Source organism: Euprymna scolopes, chromosome 14 (assembly GCF_053919585.1).
Source record: "Euprymna scolopes isolate OS-2025 chromosome 14, ASM5391958v1, whole genome shotgun sequence".
Taxonomy (NCBI): Eukaryota; Metazoa; Mollusca; class Cephalopoda; order Sepiida; family Sepiolidae; genus Euprymna; species Euprymna scolopes.
Window position 1 is genome coordinate 55,587,638 of NC_136495.1, and position 20,747 is coordinate 55,608,384.

At 31.5% G+C, this 20,747-nt stretch overlaps 1 protein-coding gene across 2 annotated transcripts in view; it reads left to right on the forward strand.

Moving 5' to 3' along the window:
• The first annotated feature begins 4,700 nt into the window (after positions 1-4,700).
• Positions 4,701-20,747, forward strand: part of LOC145293030 (chromosome transmission fidelity protein 18 homolog) — a 219,728-nt gene continuing 203,681 nt past the window's right edge. For both annotated transcript variants that reach the window (XM_080139328.1, XM_080139329.1), the window contains exons 1-2: positions 4,701-4,904; positions 13,041-13,328. In XM_080139328.1, coding sequence (XP_079995454.1) covers positions 4,847-4,904; positions 13,041-13,328 — 346 coding nt within the window. In that variant the 5' untranslated portion in view covers positions 4,701-4,846. The remainder of the gene's footprint in view (positions 4,905-13,040; positions 13,329-20,747) is intronic.

Below are 20,747 nucleotides of genomic sequence, written 5' to 3' on the forward strand. Positions count from 1 at the left end.
GGAATTCACCTTGATTCTATTCATGTGTAGAGACTCGAAACATTTTTTTGTGAAAATGTTATTTTACAAAAAATAAAAATAAAAAAGCAAAAAACATATAAAATAAATTTATATACATGTATATATATATATATATATATATAAAATGAAAATTACAATTGAATTTACTAAAATGATCCAAGATGGTAAAATTAAGGTATATTATAAATATTAAAGAATTAATATTTATAAAATTATCTCAGCCAGATATAAAAGCTTGATAAAACCAAATAGGAAATAGATCTTATAATACGAGCAAACAGTTAATAAAATATGTTAAAAAACACTTTGAAATGAGTTAAAAACATATTTAATCTGAAAAGGAAACACTAGATAAATGGATAGTCCTTAATCCGCAGAGTTTCGAAGAAATACTTTCCTTCTCATCAGAAGGTAGGAATTAGCAAAATGCGGGATCGGATTTTGCATGCAGAAGTATTTGATGAAACAACAAGTAAGTCAAAGATCTTACTTGAAAACAAAAAAAGTTAAGCAGAGGGAATATGGTAAAGAAAAAGGTGATTACACACGAATGGATAGTCTGGTGGAAGATAAAAAATCCAGTGACAGTAAAATCCAAATGTAAAACTTCAAGAAAGTTAAAAGAATTTCCATTTGTACAAGTAAAATCCAAGGAAATCCCGTAATTGGAAGAAGATGGTCCATAATAATCCAAAGGCAGAAATCCATGGAATAATTCACAAAAATGTGTACAAGGAAAAAAAGAAAAGATTTCAATAATATTAATAAAAGAAAAATAAGATGTGCTTTTCACTCTACTTCCGAGACATAAATATATCATGATGCTATATGAGCACACTCGAGCAATGGTCAGATCGCCAGATGAGGACACTGAATTTTTCGACATCCGCACTCGGGTTCTACAAGGAGATACTCTTGCCCCTTTTCTTTTCATTGTCTGTCTTGACTTTGTACTTCACACCTCTGTTGATATACACAACACGCTAGGCTTCACCCTAAATGAATCCAGAAACAGACGTCATCAATCAGCACATATAACTGATGCAGATTACGTAGACAATATTGCTTTGTTTGTGAACAACACTCCTGATGCACAAACACTGTTACGTAAACTAGAAAAGTCTGCAAATGAGATTGGTCTCCACATTAATGCAGATAAGACAAAGTTTATGACTTTCAATGTGAAAGGAGAGATAAGGGCTCTGGTTGGATCAACACTGAAAGAAGTCGCTGAGTTTATATATCTGGGAAGCAACATAGCTTCCACAGAGAGAGATATCGAAATTCGCATCTCAAAAGCATGGGCCGCATTGGATGGGCTGCGTTCAGTATGGACTTCAGGACTAACTAACAAACTGAAAAGGCAGTTCTTCAGGGCAGTGGTAGAGTCTGTCCTTGTTTACGGTGCTACAACCTGGACACTCACCAAAAGATTGGAAAGAAAACTAGACATACACCCGTGTGCTACGAACATTATTAAATATATCTTGGCAAAATCATCCCACGAAGCAGCAACTTTATGGCAACCTACCTGCCATATTTAATACCATCAGAGAAAGACGGCTACGATTTGCTGGTCATTGTCTGAGGAGCAAGCATGAATTGGTGAGTGATGTATTGCTATGGACTCCACGACATGGACGCGCAAGCAAAGGACGACCTAGATCGACTTATATCCAGCAAATAGCACACGACGCCAACTGTGAACCTGAAGATCTGAGGCAGCTGATGGAAGACAGGAAACTCTGGAGAGGAAGAGTCACATTGGTCTGAGCAAGGAGCCCGTCATGATGATGATGAGGAGGCAGAGGCATCACGTTTTGGGCAGGAATCATTGGGGATAAATTAGTTAGACCATTCCGAGTGCCAGAGGGTATAAAACTTATCAGCAACACATACACAGCCTTTTTGGATAATCATTTATCATAATTGCTAGATGATCTACCATTGTCACATTGCTTTCCGATGATTTTTATGCATGACAATGCACCATCCCATCCTGCTAGAGCGAATGCAGCCTTTTTTGAATTTATGAGCTTCATTGGAAAAACCCTCATGACCTGACCACCATGTTCTCCAGACCTTAACCCCATTGAACATCTCTGGTTAATATTGAAAAGAGGGGTTTATGAGAGAAGAGAGCAATTTACTTTAAAGGATGCCCTGTGGAGGAAAATAGTTGATGTCGCCAGAGCCATAATTCCTTTTCAGATCAAACAATTGACTTCTTCGGTGGACAAAATGTTGTTTAAAGTTATTTAAAAAAATGGCGGATATGTTGATAAATAATTCATCCTAGGATGTGCTTTTGTTTATTATTCTTTGACAGAAAAATATTAAAAAGAAATAGTTTTCATGATTACACATTGTATTTTTGCTCTAAAAAAACATTTTAAGACACCTGCAATAAAGCGATGGACAGTGGAATTTCCTTGATAAAGAATAAAATGTCATAACTTTGCGAATATCGCATGAATTTGAATAAGACTGGGAAATAACTAACCTTAAAACAGTCCTTTGGTGATACAATTTTATTTTTTTGTGTGATGTATATTTAGTGAAATATTGATATTTTATTAATCTGCAATAAGCGATTGACGCAGTTCATACATACATACATACATACATACATACATATATATATATATATATATATGTTAAATATAGCGATACGCTACAACAGAACCCCGACCACTCTAATTTGTTTTTTTAGGGGTAATCGAGGTCGCTGACAACAAATCTGATAATCAAACCTGTTGCAAATTTACCGTTTACATGGCATTAACCCCTAAACCCAGGGACTACTTTACGCCATTTTACAGCTTCCGTTTACGCTACGCACGAGCGCGCGGTAACATAAACGATGGCTGTTGAATGTGCCTTCATGTAGCAAACTGCCTTTTCACATGGCGTACTAATCTTCTATGGAACATTTAAAATTATACGAAAAAGAAGAAAAGCACTCCAAGTGTGTGTGTGTGTGTGTGTGGGGGGGGGTAATGTCAGAAAAACATTTTTTTTTTTCAGAACAGAATTTTCAAATTTTTTTTTTTTTCATTGGCGGATAATTTAAAATTCAAATAAAAAATTGTCTAAAACAAAATAAAAAAAAATACATTGTAGTATATATATAGGCAAATGTGTATTTTAGCGGCGTAAATTATTTGACAGACAAAAATTTTTTTAAATTATATATTTTTATATAAAACACATTATTAGACCCTAAGGCTGAAATAAAACCCGGAAAATTTAATTTTTATTATTTTTTCAACATTTTTTTATAAGGCTAAATGTACAACAATCGAGGCCGCCATCTTGTTTTGAAAATTTGGCTTGCCAGATTGGCCTTTTTGGTCCACGCAAGAGCGTAAAAAGGCCAAATTTGGCCTCAAAAAGGCCAATCTGGCAATCCTTAGAAAGGCCAAATTTTCAAAACAAGTTGGCGGCCTCGACTGTTGTACATTTAGCCTAGTAAAAAATGCTGAAAAAAATAATAAAAATTAATTTTTTTCGGGGTTTATTTCAGCCTTAGGGTCTAATAATATGTTTTATATAAAAATAAATAATTTTTATAAATTTTTATCTGTCAAATAATTTACGCCGCTGAAATACACATTTGCCATACATACACATATATATATATATATATATATATATATATATATATATATATATATATATGGTCAATGTAAAGTTTCTTTCCAACTCCTCTAAAAAACTTTAAAATGACGACTTATGGAGGTTTTCAGTGGTGCTGAAAACGAATATCACATTTAAATTTGGGGCAGATGAGTAGTTTTGATGATATGAAGAAATTACTTTTTTTCAAAAAGTGGAGGGGGTTACTTTCCTATGTAAATTTTACGTAAAATGAGCACCCACTTTCTGGCCACCAAATAATTTCTTCATATCATAAAACAAATTTAACTGTGATATTCGTTTTCAGCACCCCCCAAAACTGACGCTTTTTTATTTTTTTTACTAAGAGATTCGTTCATTTTTTCATCTTATAATTTAGGACGCTAATTATGCTGTCAGTAAGTTTACAAAAACATACTTTTGTTTTACGTTCTTTTTCACAAAAATTCTGTTTATATTAGGGGGCGGGTGGTGTTGTTGTGGCGGCCCCAGCCGCACGTTACTTACCGAAAAACGGTTAATTAAACTACAGAAGCAAAGCACAAAGCACCTGTTAAAAACTATACAAGTTCTATAATTGAATACCACCCCCCCCAAAAAAAAATCGAAAAACAAAAGCATAATTAGCGTCCTAAATTATATAAAAACAAAATGAACGAATCTTCGTAAAAAACACCACCGGGGGTGCTGAAAACGAATATCACAGTTAAATTTGTTTTATGATATGAATAAATTACTAGGTGGTTAGAAAGTGGGTGCTCATTTTAAGTTAAATTTATATAGGAAAGTGATCTCTCACGTTTTGAAAAAGTATTTTCATCATATCATGAAAACTACTCATCTGCCCCAAATTTAAATGTGATATTCGTTTTCAACACCATTGAAAACCTTTAAAAGTCGTCATTTTAAAGTTTTTTTGAGGAGTTGGAAATAAACTTTACATTGACATATAAACAACTTCTGTCACGACCTTCGTCATATATGCTTCTGTATGAGCCTCAAAACAATAACATAAAGCAGAAGTTTGCACGTGTTAAGTAAGGGAGATAACTCAACCGGAAATCCAATTTCGCGGGAAATATACTTTTTCTTATGTGCTTTTTTTTCGAAAGCACTATCGACGAACTTTGTATTTTCTTTTAAATAAATAAACTACATTAATTAGTAGTCACAAAAAAATAAAAATATGGACGAATTCGATTTTGATTATGCTGACGAGTTAGAAGCGATGGAAGATATGGATCGTAAGTTTATTTTTGATGTATTTTTTTTGTATCATTCGTTCAGTTTTGCCTGAAAGATTTGCTGTTTATTAATTTGTCGACAGTGTTTACTTAGCGTTGCTCCGAAAACTTTTATGTTAGAGTTAGTTTAGGGTTAGATGAAAAAAACAAAAAAAAAAAAACAAATCTGTTTAAATTCTGTAAAACGTTAGGCGAGAATAAGAAAAATGGCCGCGAATTCACACCTAAATATTTAAAAACTTGAAAATGACTTAAAAATAAAATAAAATAAAATACTGCTAGAGACTCACTCAATAAATGTCACGGTAACATATATTGGGTGAATTTCTAACAGTATTTTGTTTTATTTTTATTTTTAAGTAATTTTGGGTTTGTATTACTGTACACATAGATTCGAAAAAGTTGTCAAAAAACAAATATAGAACAAATAAATGTTATCAAAGGCAAGATAAGTTACTTTTCTACCTAACTGGATATATTTTTTGTGTTTTTATTCAGTGTAACATGTTTATTCAGCTCGAAAAACATGCAGTGTTTACCGATGTATTGGAAAATTCAAAATGGCAGCCGACTCTCTCTCGGAGAGGGTACGTTTGGGAAAAGGTATTATAAATAATAAACTAGACAAAATACTGTTAGAAATTCGCTCAATATATGTTACCGTGACATAAGTTGACATGTATTCGGTTGTTTTCTAAAATACTGAAAACCATGTTCGTTTGCTTATTTTAAAATTGGTAAACGTTAATCAGAAGTAACTTTTCAAGGGCATTCACCGTGAAGCAGAGTAATCAGCTGACAAAGTAAACAGACACTCGAAACTGTTTCTTTCGAATTCCGAAGAATCACGAACTAATTCATTAATTTTTTTGGCTGACGTACACGAGTGCTACCCCTCTAGCGAAATACGCATCGGCTCCGATGTTGTATACAGTTCGACGTAGGGAGCAATCATTATTTTTACAGGGAAAGAATTTTTGCATGTGTGGCCTAGTTTTTATTTATTTATTTATTTATTTATTTATTTTGGCTTGAACTTTGCGCTTTGCAAATTATTTTGTTATTATGATATGGATATTTTTATTTATTTTCTTTATTTTTGGTCGGATATTTGATCAGATAGTTATAGGTAATTATTAACAGAAAAATTGTACAAGTCCAAATTAGCACTTGTGGCGATAAACAAAAAGCTTTAGCGTGTACCTACCTCTCATGGAAATATTATTTGGTGCTTCTTGACCCGCGCTATTTTTAAATAGTGTTTTCAAGTTTAATTAGTTTTACGATGCCTGTTTTTATTAAATTGTTAGGTGAAAGTACAGAATAGGTACACAACACTCTCCCGTCCCCATGTTAAGAATGGCTTTCTAAATAATGTCATTATTTCAGCACGGCTCAATAAGTGCATGATGACTAAATCGAATATAATATTTTAGACAAACGTTTTTTTTTTTAAAATTCACGACCCCCCCCCCATCCCAATTTTTAAGTGTCTATTAAAAAGTAAATACTTAATTTAGTACCTGGAAAGTAAATAATTAATTTACTCACAAATTGAAGAGAAAAGGTCAATACATAATATATTCAAATTTAAAAAAAAAAAGACATCGTGTTCTTTTAGAATTTTACCTGTAAAGTTTGAAGTTTAAAACCTTTTTTTTTAAACCACGTTATTTGTTTTTTCTTTTTTCTTTTTTTTTTTTAATGGAACCTTGGTCCTTGCTCCTTTAATTGAAAAAAAATTAGGGCTTGAATTACATTTTTCGAGGAGTTATAAGCTTGGAAAGACAGGGGGTCGAATAATTCACGCCTCCCATTTTGTAAATGTCTAATAATAATTAATTTAGACTCGCTTAAGTACATAATTATTTACTCACAAATTGAAGAGAAAAGGTCAATACATAATATATTCAAATTTAAAACAAAAAGAACATATTGTTCTCGTAGAATTTTACCTGTAAAGTCCGAAGTTTAAAACCTTTTTAAAAAAAAAACACGTTTTTTTTTTTTTTTTTTTTTTAATGAAATCTTGGTCCTTGCTCCTTTAATTGAAAAAAAAAAAATTAGGGCTTGAATTGCATTTTTCGAGGAGTTATAAGCTTGGAAAGATGGGGTGGAATTATTCGCTATTTTCACAAAATTTCTGACACTGCTATGACTGCACTGCATGAGTATCTTTTATTTTCTTGAATAAAATAAAAACTACTCGACAAGAACACTACTGTTTTTGTTTTAATAATTATTTTTTATTCAAAAATAAGAAATAAAAATTTCAATTGTTCAAAACTTATTGGGGATTTTTTTAATTACCATATTTTTCATGCACATGCTCTAAAAACGTTTCAAAATTATCTAATATTTTTTCACTTTTCATGCGCTTAGAGGGGTTCGTTAGCACTCGTGTACGTCCGCCGAGTTTTTTTTTTTTTTTTAAACTCATAACAAAAAGATTTTATATTTGACTTAAAACATAAATGCATTCTGGTGGATTTAATTTATATATATATATATATATATATTGAAAACAGACTGAAGGAACAAAGGAGATAACTCCAAATAATCCAAACTTGCCAGATTTTAGAAAGGAAGAGAGAAGCATAGGAAAAATTCAAATTCGCTTCAAAATTTTTTTTTTTTTTTTTTTTTTTTTTAAATAAAACTATTTGATCAATTTACGTGATTTTTGGTGTACGATATATTCTTTCCTTCACAGGAACGTACATCATAAAGATTTTTCTTTATTTTTGCTTTTTAATATAAAAATATATGATTTTTTGGTATCTGGGGGAGTCGGCTAATTTCAGTTAATGTTTGTAGATATGATATCTACCGCCTAGGACGCGTTGCTTGTCACATCATAGAATGTAGAACTGGATAAAAATATAAGAATTTAAAAATCGAGGCATAGCCAAAAGATTGCGCCATGGCATATATGGTTAGGTCGTCAGTATTGCACACTTCATGCGTGCGACGACCTGCGTTCGCGCCTATGTCGGAGCACATCACTGAGTACATCGAAACTCACTTTGGGTCTGGCGTTGTCCGTTGTCGATGCAATTGCTCGATTCTATCTAATTCTGAGTTCTAGCTTTATCGTGAAAAGTGTATGTGAACGGGTATTTATATATATATATATATATATATATATATATAATTTGTTGCCTACATAACCCCCAAAATTAAGCAACAATGAGGCCGGCCAGTACCAGATAGGTGACCATTTTGTGAATGCTAGACGCCGTATGTGTTGGAGACAGCTCCTGCATCTAGGATCATGCTTGGTCATCTTGACTCTGTCTTGCCATCAGGACCAAGTGTTTCTGGACAAGAGTGTGGTAGATGCAAGTCCCCACACTCTAAACTAAGTCAAGCACAAGTCATAGGAAAAGGGAGAGATAACAACTGATTGTAGGCCTTATGATCTACCATAGGTGAGGTAATATTATGTAACAGCTTATTGCTGAAAGAAATTATCGTATTTTTAGCAAAATCCACAATTATCGATTTTTCTTTTTTGGTATTTTTCTTCAGGTGTTTCTTGTCGAACTTCAAAGCATTTCCTATTTAATAGTATATTAGCCATATTAAGCTCACGAAAAGAAAATGAATTTATTTTTCAAAGATTTAAAAGTAATGTTTTTTGTAAAAATAATGAATATATATATATATATGCATATATATATAATTTGTTAATCTTAAAGAATAATTATTAACATCAAATATTCCACTTCAAAACGCAAAAGATGAAAAATTTTAAACACCTTCAAAATTCGAATTTTTAACCTTAAAATCTGATGAGTGTGCAGTTTTCTATTTTTGTTTGTTTTATCAACAATCTCCACCCTCCCCACACTACAATACATTTTTTTCAGTTACGGCTGATTATTTTAAGCATATTTGTAACCACAAATTTTGTAGGTAAATATATATATATATATATATATATATATATATCTACCGATTATAAAAAAAAAATGTACACCATTATAAGGTTCAGCCTTCACTTAATAATCAATGAAAATTTCGTATTGATTGGATAATGACATGATTTTTGGTAGATATTTAAAAAGAGACTCCGTCAAAAAATACCTACTCTCTCCTTCCATTTTGGCCGTGCCTATTATTTGGTTTGTTTGTATTATCACCAATCTTTTTATTTTTTTATTTTATTTTTTATTTTTTTATACAAAAGAGTACATGGAAAGTTTCCACTTTTTAATAAACCAAATTCTGTTAAATATGGCATTCGATAGTTCCTCAACGTATTCTCGTATTATCAATATTTGTGAATTTCTATCTTAAAATATTCTATACTACTGTTCATATGCGAAAAAATATAAACTGAGAACGCATTTAAGGTAAAAACATTATTATGCACTTATGTATAATGGCGAAATTAGTATAAATTCAAAAAATTCTGAAAATTAATCCAGTAGAAAAATAATTACGAGTAAAAATAGAATTTATCAAATTATCAAATTTTATCATATGTTTTAATGTGGAAGAGTTGTGCAACCAATTTTGTTGATAAACAAGGGAGATAACCTTTGACTTAAATGAACTTAAATTAAGTCGTATTATTTGGATTCATCGGACTACTGTTCTCATCTTCAGTGTGATTTTCACAACATTTTGGTCAGTGTAATCTCCGACCTTCTTCAGGTGTTTCTTGTCGAACTTGGGAATGTTTTTGTCGAACTTGGGAATTTGAACAGAATTTTGAGCGGAACCCTTTATTTACTTCACGGAGGTAGTGTGCTCTTGTTCCATCAACCATGGTTGGATAGAGATCCTAAGTAATTTGTAATTGTATTTTTCAGTCGCCCACACAGAAGATTGAACCTTCAACCTTCAAGAGAATATCACTTTTTACAATTAATTTTTCCAAGTACTCTAACCACTGTGCCACAGGTTCAGAAATTTCTTAAACTAGCAGTTCAGCCCGGCTTTGCTCGGGTCTTATGTACTGTTCATAAGTTTATATATATATATATATATATATATATATATATATATATATATATTAAAAAGTTTGACTCCTGTCCAGGTAATCTACACCTAAAATTTCAAGTGTTTAGACTCAAAATTGGCGGAGGAGTTTGGTAGAGACTGCAAAGGTCAACTCTTTTAACTTTGACCTCTTAGCAGTCAAATTTTTGCCCAAAAACTGATTAAAAAGCTTGCTACATATTTGAATACCCTTTATGTAAATTTTCAAATGTTTGGACCCAAAATTGGCTGAATAGTTTGTTAAAGACCGCAAAGGTCAAATCTTTTGAACTTCGACCTATTGGAAGCAAAATTTTTGGCCAAAGACTGATTAAAAAGCTTGCCCTATGTATGAATACACTTTATATAAAATTTCAAATGTTTAGACAAATAATTGACTGAGTAATTTGGTAAAAACCGCAGAGGTCAAATTTTAAAAAACTTTGATCTCAATTTTGACCCCCTTAACATTAATTGTTTTCGTTTCAAATCAAATTAAAAGGTTTGATCCATGTCCAAGTAACCTACATCTAAAATTTCAAGCGTTTTGACCAAAACTGGCGAAGGAGTTTAGTAGAGTTTTCAAAGGTCAAATTGTTGAACTTTGACCCCTTAACAGCCAAATTTCTGGCCAAAAACCAATTAAAGATTTTCCCAAATCTCAATATTATGTTAAATCTGGAGTCTGTAGACTGAAAATTGACAGAAGTTTGTTAGAGAAATGTACACACGCAGACAAACAATTTCACTACATATACTAGCATGGGTGCCCGGTGTTGTCCGGTGTGTGTTGAGCAAAAAAAAAGAAAAGTGGTAGTAGGAAGGCAGGCTTGAACCCATACCGTGGAGGGGGGAAAAATATGATGTCTTTGCTGTTACAACCACTGTCAAACCGAAAGTTACATAGGTTTAAATTAAGGCTAGACAATCGAAAAGAGGGGATGACTTTCGAAAATATCGGTAAAAAAGCGACCCTTCCCTGTAGACAAGTGCCCAGTTGAAGGTAAAGAAATTAATGTTTTTAGCCAATTTTTTGGTATTTGTCGTCTGAACGGCCGAGCTTTAAAACGATACTGATCTTGTGAAAATCCGTCGCCTCTGTCGAAAGTTTTAGGCAGACATGCAAACATACATACATACATTTATATATTGATAGCTCAAATTTTCGACCCAAACCGATTAAAAAGCTTACCCTATCTCTGAATACCCTTTATGTAAAATTTCAAATGTTTATACCAGAAATTGTCTGAGTAATTTGGTAGAGACTGCAGAGGTCAAATCTTTTTTAATTTGACCCCTATTATGACCCTTTAACATTTACTGTTTTGGGCTCAAATTAAGTTATTAATTTAGATTAATGTCCAAGGAACCTATATCTAAAATTTCAAGTGTTTAGACCGAAAATTGTTGAAGGAGTTTGGTAGAGTTCTCAAAGGTCAAATCATTGAACTTTGACCCCCTTAACAGCCAAATTTCTGGCCGAACACAGATTACAAAGATTTTCCCAAATCTCAATACCCTGTATATCAAATTTCGAGTCTGTAGACTGAAAATTGACAGTGTTATTGTGTAGAGAAATGTAAACACAGACTTTCACTTTTGAGCAAACTGTTCATGAAATATGTTAAAAAACACTTTGATCTGAGTTAAAAAACATATTTAATCTGAAAAGGAAACACTAGATAAATGGATAGTCCTTAATCCGCGGAGTTTCGAAGAAATACTCTCCTTCTCATCAGAGGGTAGGAATTAGCAAAATGCGGGATTGGATTTTGCATGCAGAAGTATTTGATGAAACAACAAATAAGTCAAAGATCTTACTTGAAAACAAAAGACACTTTATCTCTCTCTCTCTCTCTCTCTCTCTCTCTCTCTCTATATATATATATATATATATATATATATATATATATATATAGATAAAGTGTCTGCCATTTTTAAACTAATGCATTTAAGAATGTAATTGTGGACGAATTTTTTTTGTTAAAAATACATCAAACACATCTTCTACTGGATGAACTTTTTTGGTAATTCATACTAATTTTGTTATTACATGTAAGTACGTAATGTTTTCACATGAATTGTGTTGGTTTAAACGATCCCTAATGTGATCAAGTGCCATGTTTTGAAATTACTTTTCGAAGAATAAATATTCACCTAAACCTATTTATTATAGAAACATCACGATAGTTGGCCAATACAGAACTCTGAAAATGTGACAGTGATACATGTTCATTCACACAATTCTGAGGCAGCGGTTTCCGGACTGCGGAACACAGTGTGAAAGGAGATTGTTGGTACATTTCTGAGCAAACACCAGTATGATTATGCAGAGGGTTTAATGTGAATCTATATCGTCACAGGTTTAGTCTGTTCAGCTGCAACACAGGGCAGTATTTAAGCATAGCAGTGGGGCAAGAACCATGTAATAATCTGTAGGCAACAGAAGTAACTGTTACAATCCGGCGAGTAGACCATAGATCTAATCCACTCAAGAAAATCAGAGAACACCTTGCCAACTCTGGCGAACACTAGTGATCTGTATTCTAAGTAGGGATGAATCATTTCCTTGTAAAGCCTAGTTAGCAAATGCCATTCATGAGGAATTTGGTGGCTCAATACAATACGTAACAGCCCCAGAAGCATGAGAATTAATTTTTAAAAATGACTTATCAGGCCAACACTCTTTGTGATCTTTGTTAAGGATCTTTCAAATCATATTCTGAGATTATTTGTTGGCATTTTCACAAATGTCAGTCTCCCCCCCCCCCCGCCCCCCACTTGTCTCATGATCAGAAGAGAAAGAATTCCCAACAGCTTGATCATCACCAATGCTTTTGAAAGTGCAAGATCAATGGCCGACCTCTCCACCTTTTAATTAAAAATTCACCAAAATAAAAAAAAAAAAAATCAACAAATCTCTCTTAGTATTGGTTATTTAAATGTAAATTTAATAATATGTATACTTCCATTGTCACTGCTTTAGATTAGAATTAATAATTCAGTAGTGTTCAAGAGAGATGAAGAAACCTATGTTATTTGGCCTTATGTTCACTATAAAAGCCCAATTTTTATAAGTCAATGCTGTTTATTAATAACTTAATTATTCTATGTAAAATAATTGGATTTTCTTTTTCAAATGTCCAGTTCCTGCTTCTTACCCTCCCACATCGAGGCGATCTCTTGAGTTTCCTTCAGCAAGTCACAAGATGGAGAGGACACCAAATACCAGTTTCAACACAAGTTCTGATCTTCTACCGTTAGAGAGCCCCATTTCTGTAAAGAATGACACACAGACTTCAAATGCAAAAACGGATACTAGTAAACGACGTCATGAATCTCAGTCTGACGACGATATCGAACAATTGATTATTGATTTGGGCAAAGATGATGTAAATGAAATGACTGACTCAGTTATTATTTCACCTGACCCAGGTATGATTTTTTCTTTTTTTTCTTTTTTCTTTTCCTCTTTCCTTTCCTTTTTTGTTTTCGATTTTGATTTTATATTTTTCTTGTTTTTTACCTCATTTAGCTCTTTTTAATGTCTTTTTTTTTCTTTTTTCATATATAAACTATTTTATTGATATTTAAAAAAAATGTAATTATAAAAGAAAGATCAGAGAAAAGTCTTGAATAAATATGCAAAAGGAGTATCTAGAAACATCAAGTTTAACAGAAGGAATTTAGTCACATTTTTAAAGACATTATTTTCATAAGGCCAATTTAAAATTTTAGAAAAGCAAATCTTAAAAATATTTTGTTAACCAATTAAAATAATTTTTTCCTGGAACTTTTGGTGCAAGACATCTTTTTCAAAGAAGACTGTTGGTTTTAAGTTTTTTTTTTTCTTTTCATTTCACTGGTGCTATTAATTTGGAGAGCTCAGTCCCTCTTGGAGAAAGAGAAAAGGATATGTCTGGTCTTAAAAGACCAATCTGTTGAAGAAAAAAAAAATTTGTAATGCTAACACGTCAAGCCCTGATGATATGTACAAATTGTAAATTATTAACGAAACTTGGTTTTATGAAATTGTTTTTGTAAAAAATTATATTTTGAGATTGTATAAAAATGAATGTTGTCAAGTCTATCAGTCATGTGTGTATAGTGTTATGATGTGTATGGAAGTAAAATCTGGTCAATGAATGTTGAGGACATGCGTTGCATGGTGAGAAATGATATGATGGATGTGTAATGTTAATCTTGAAGAAAAAATTAGATTGAATCTTCCTCTGAGGTTATTAAATCTGGGAAGTAGAGAGAGATGAGAGCAAAACTGGAAACTTTATTGGAATTGTCATGCTGAAAAAAAATGGATGAGAGTTCTTTGGTTATTAAACAAAGAACAGTTGAAGTAGCAGGGAGAAGATCAAGGAAAACAGAGAAAGTGATGAGAATGGATTTGAGAGATAGATGGATAGATAAAGACCTGGTCAGAGATAGGTTAAAACATTCCCGGGCTGCTGTCAACCATTATTGTGCGACTTAATTTTTTGAACTTGCTATTTCTTGCTTATTTCGGGACTAATTTAAAAAAAAAATGTTTGGAAAGAAAAATAAATAGTCTTTTTGAAGATGTAATTTGTTTGTGTTTTTATCTGTTGAATTATTTTTTTACAGCAAGTTAAATTGGTACTTACTTCAGAGAACCAACATTTTTTTGAGACTTAATTTTATATGATTGTTTGTTTTTCAAAGTTAAACAATCAATCTTTATCCATATTCTTGGAATTGTACAACCAATCAGAGCGCACGTCTTAAACTGCAACCAAAAATTCGAGGCATTTATTAGTATAGACAATAAACTGCAAAAGTGGTCAAAAAACAAATATATAACAAATAAATGTTACAAAAGGCAGTATAAGTTACTCTTCTACCTACCTAAATAAGGTTTTGGTATTTTAACTTATTTTAAAACGTTTATTCAATTTAAAAAACAAATAGTGCTGAGTGTTTAAGTTAGAATGAAACAAAATGGCGGTCATGAGACTATCATTTTTGTAGTCTCAGTAATCCCTCAAAAATCCAAAATAAAACAAAATACTGATAAAAAGCCACCCAATAAATATCACAGTGATAATAAATAGGTTGGTTTCTATCAGTATTTTGTTTCATTTTCGATTATTGAGCGATTAATGAGACTCCAAAGATGCCAGTCTCATATCCACCATTTTGTGGTTGTTCTAACTTAAATGCTCAGCGTTTTTCACACTAAATAAACGCTTTAAAATAAGTTAAAACAACCAAAACCATACCCAGGTAGGTAGAATAACTTATCTTGCCTTTGGTAACATTTATTTATTTTTTTTACCACTTTTTGGGTTTGTTTATACAGTAGAATCCCAGGAAACGGATATGTTTTTCTGGACCCTGTTTACGATATTTGCCCCACCTTACGGCGTTATTAGCTATCGTGATGTTGTTTGATCATATACACATATATTAAATACTGTACTGTATTTTGTTACTAATTTTTAATGCTGTATCCCGGGGTTCTACTATACTAATAAATACCCAAACTTCTATTTTTCTTCTCTTTATGTTCTTTATCTTTTTCCTTTTTTTTTTTTTTTTTAGTTTTCTCTTTTTTTTTTTTGCCTTATTTTTGTTTTATTTCATTTTTAAATGGCAATCACTCCAAACAAGGCATGAAGCCACTTGATGTAAGGATCTAAACAATACTACTTCAAGGTCAAATACTAGCCAATGATAAACTTGTTAGATGGATGAATTCTGGCCCAGAAAACAGCAATTCTTTCCCCTTTGTCATAAACATCGTTCATTGAATTTGAGAACTAAAGGACAAAATAATGAAACGGCTACTTAAGGTAAACCCAAGATCCACTTTCTACTCTCCTTAGTCCATGATCTTGCCTGGTTAATATCTCATGCGACATTCATCATGAGGAGGGTGGGGGTGGGTTAAGTTGACATTTTCGAAAGAGGAAGTATCTAAGGAATATTAAATTCACAAACGGTTCCCAATCATATGGTCAGGGTAGATGTTGATGCTAGTTTTTGCAGCTTTTTGTGAGGAGATGACACTGTCATCCCACACACAGCGTTTGGTATTCCCAAATGGTCACTCATCTGGTACTGACCATGTTCAGCGTTGCTTAACGTTAGTGATTTAATGAAAATCAATACTATATCATGATCTACAATGGTCTCGATTGAAAAGTCCCTTGTGTGTTATATCTGGTTTAAAGAAAATCATAAATGCAAACATTTCCATTTTCTTTCTCACATAAAAATAAACTTTGCTGTAACCCCCCCCTCCCCCCAAAAAAAACCCAATAGTTTTTGTTGTAGCCAGGAATATATTAAGGATTATTAAAAAAAAAAGTTGAAGAAAGCAATATAAATAATTTGAAATCAAACAATATTTAAAAAATTCAAATAATAAAGGGAAATAACTCTATAATTTATTTACGTCTTTATCTCCTTTACTTTTTTATTTATTTATTTTTTTTAACTAATTCGTTTCAATTTCTTTTTCATCCTGAAAAATATCCCCCAAAATGGGCGAACCTGAAGAATCTTGCCTCTTTATTTTTTTTATTTTCGTTTTTTTATCAATTTTTTTCAGTGGATTATTATCGAATGAATACTAGTCTACAATATTATATATATAAAAAAAAAACAATGAAAAAAAGTCAATAGTTAACTATATGTCAGTGTCAGATGTCGCCATTAAAAATGAGTGATAAAAATTTGAATAATTAGACTCACTGCCTTTGAAGCTTATAACTACTTGAAAAATGTAATTTAAACCCTAATTTTTTAATAAAAGGAGCAAAGACCAAATTTTAAAATAATAAAAGGTTTAATAGAATAATATGCAATACTTTTTTTTCAAATTGGTTTTCTTTAAAAAAGATTTCAAGAAAATCAACAAATTCTAACTTACTTCGAATATAAAAATATATATAAATTCCAAAAAATCACTTACCTATAAAAAATAATAATCAATGGGTGCTTCCATTCTTCATTTTTAAGAATTTATCCATATTTATATTTTATATTCCATGTATTTTTTAAATAAAAGAATTTTTTAAGCAAGGATTCAAAAATACTGTGATTTTTAATTGTCATATGAGAGGTTCACAAACGGAGTTATCTCTCTTTCTTCCAGTTGAGAAATACGAAGGCCGAAAACCGCCATAATTAATTATTTCAAAAACGTAAAAAAACAACACATTAGACCAAATATATTTCCTGGTAGTAACTATATAAAGAAACAAACATTTGAAGTGCTGATATCTGTCTTATCTCCCCTTTGAATTTCTGACATGTGTTTGCTGGCAACAATCAAATTAGTCAATTATGGATCACCATATTTGGAAAATGATCACATTTCACTAGCAATACACATGGCCGTTAAAACGCTTTGGATAATCACAGATTTCAAGGGGTTTCTGCTAAAATAGTCTTATTTTAAAAACCAAAGCACTTTAAGTTTTCAAAATACCACCGTTTTGTTCAGAAATGAATATACTTTCAAATGAATGAGTAAATAATAACATACATTATATATATTTTTAGAGTTTTAAGCAAATAAAGTGATAAAAATGTGAACATCATAAAACGGCATTTTCGGTAAGATTTTGTAACGACCCTCCCTGATTTGTAAACATTCGTACCGTGTTTCTGTTAAGAGTTTTTTAATGAAATTTGGAAATTAGCCAAAAGAGATGTCATTTTAAATAATTTCGAGTGTCCGAAATTCATTTAACCACTCGTTTTTTTTGTTGTGTTAAAAATCAAAAAAAAATTTTGAAATGGTGAGTATTGAAAATTTTGAAAAAAAATTTCTTCAGGCACTCGCTATTAAATAAAACAATCTTTTTACTATGTTTATTTGTTAAAAAGAGGATTGGACAGTGTTTTCTCTAGTGGTACGTAGCAATTTAAAAACATAATATCCAAAAAAATCGTTATGAATTTGAATCAAGACTTCTGTAGTATTAGCAATAGCAGCAGTAGCAGCGATAACATGGCGTAAACAGACATTTTGTTTTTGTTTATTTTTATTCCAAATCGATTTTTTTTTTTTTTTTAATCAAAAATCTGGTTATAAAAAGAAATTTCTTACATGTTAGAGCTATTTTGTTATCAACCATACAAATATTTAAAAAAAATTGGGTAGTAGTAAATTTTAAAATATTTTAACAAACGAAAATGTGAAATATGATTGTTTTGGTTCACGTGTACGAACGGTAACACACTTCTAATTTTTGTTCCTTAAAAAATGTTTTCAGTGAATTATTATCGAATGGAAACTAATCTACCCGATTCATTAAAAAAAAAATAAAAAAAATAATCAATATTTAAATATTTGTAGGAGGTGCTCAGTTAAAAAATAACAACGGTAGGAAAAGGCATGAAATGTAATTAAAAATCCAAATAACATTAATTCAAAATTTTTAACAATTTCTTAGCTTTAGCAAAAACTTGTTTCTTTTTTTATATTTAAATAGAATTTAAATACTTGATATTTTTCCAAGCATCATGTTTTCTGTTAGAGGGATGTCACTTTTTTAAATAACATTTATTTTTGTCTGTTTGTCATAATTCTTGTAAAGTTTCACAATGGGTATCAAACACCCTCTTAAAAAAACAAAAACAAAAAAAAAAACGCTTAATTCTATGTCTAATTCTAGGTATGAGTGGCAAGCCGCCTCCTAAAACCTTTAGCCTTAACAATAATGCTAAGTACAAGTGGCAGAGCTCCCCACTAAACAAACTTCCTCTGTGAGCTCATATAAGCATAAAAATAATAAAAAATAAAAAAGCATAAAAACATTTAAAGAAAAGTGCACATGATTAATCTCCCTCCCCCCTCCAAATAAATTAGTCAACTGTCCTAAAACGCTAGGATTGTCTTGAAATGGTGAATTATTTTATGTTTATGTGAAACCAACCCCACTCTAAATTCTAAAATTGTTTTTGTTTTTTTTCTATCAAGTCTTCAGGATGTTCATACATAATTTTCCTTAGCCCTATCATTAACCCAGAGTGGCAACCTCCCCACCTTCTCATAATTGCATAAAAACCCTCTTAAAACCATGCACAATCGCCTTTTAGAAAACAAACAAACAAAAAAACACCCAGGATTTATCTATCATAGGAAAAAGGGGGGGGGTAACTGCCCTAAAACGCTCGAATGATTCAAAATGGGAAATCATTTTACATTAAATTCTAAAATAATATTTGTTTATCTTTTATTAAAGTTTTTCAAGTTGTTCATATTGCAATTGTCTATAAAGGTAGAATCACATATTTTGGAGAGGTAGTCAGATGGGGAGGGGTAGCAGAAGGTATTAATCTACAATAATACCAAAGAAATATTGCAATATATTCATTTTTAACCAATCCTAGATTTCGATTTCAGTTTTTGGCACATAAAATGCATTACAACTAAACTTTGAGTTTTCTAACTTCTTTTCTTTTAATGAATACATGGCATTTTTAAGCAATCGCAGCATATTTATGTGCATTTACTGCAGATTATTTGGAAACCATTCATTTCTGGAGATTTTCAGTAGCATATTCAGATTCCTTGTACAAAAATACACTTATATGGCAAATTTCATTGCTTAGTCTTGTGTTTTAACAAAGATATAACATTTTTACTGAAAAAGTAGTGCAAAAAATGTGACAAAACGCATATTGTCTTAAAGATGGGAAAATACCCAAACACGCAGGGCATAAAAATAGTCATAACTTCCTTGATTTTAATTGGATTTAAAAAATTTAAAAAGATTCTTTCTTAGCTTATCAAGCTCTTTCTATATATACCAATATTGAAATATTTTAAGTCATTTAAATTTTTTCATGTGTATTGCTAATTTCACTCATCAGTGGAATAATTAAGTTTACTTTAAAACCTGCCGACAAATTTTCCATTTTTTTTTTTTTTATTCTCTTAAAGAATTACACGAGTTTTTGATTTAAAATATTTTATTTCTTTATGCAATGAATTAAAAAAAAAAATCTAAAAACACAACAACATTGAATGAAATAGAAACAAGGCCAATAGCCATTAATCGCGTGCTCTCGTGTAATGAATAAATGCGTGAATGTAGGATTGACGTGAAATTCTTAAAGATAAATTAAAATGACTGATAAATGGGCTGAAATGACTTAAATAAATAAAAAGTAAATGACTTAGAATGACTTTAATGAACTTAAGGATGAATTGAATGACTTGAATGCTTAAAAAATGACTAGAATCCTTCAAAAACAACTTGAATGATTTGGAGAATGACTTGAATGGCTTTGAGACTGACTGGTTGTAAAGTGGGTGATCATTTTACATTAAATTAATACAGAAAAGTGATCCCCCACTTTATATCACAATAAGTACAGCATGTAGTAAGAACAGATACTACACTTTAAGACATTAAATCCTTTATTCATGTTAAAAGTACAGTGAAAATCCACAATGAACAAAAAACTTAGGCACATGGCCAACTCAAAAGGGGGGATTGTGGGGGTTGTTGGTCATCCTTGTCACTCCAGAACTAAACCAAATCAAAAGTTTCTTCCAGCTAGTATCTTCTTTCACCATAATATCGCATTCACCCTTTCGTACTGGGGGGATGTCCTACTTAACTCCCAATTTTAAAACATTTTTTATTGACCTGTAAAAACAAAAAAGATGACAATAAAAATGGTACAATAATTCATTTGTGTCGAGGGTGGGGGAAGAAAAAACAAAAGGTGATTAGTAGGACCCTCCCAACCCCATCTAGTTGATAAACTGCCCATTCCACTAGGTTTGTAAAAGGAACCTCGCTTTTGCGTGTCAGTCTCTAAGTGGGGATGCCCTCTAGATGGGGGTGAATGGAG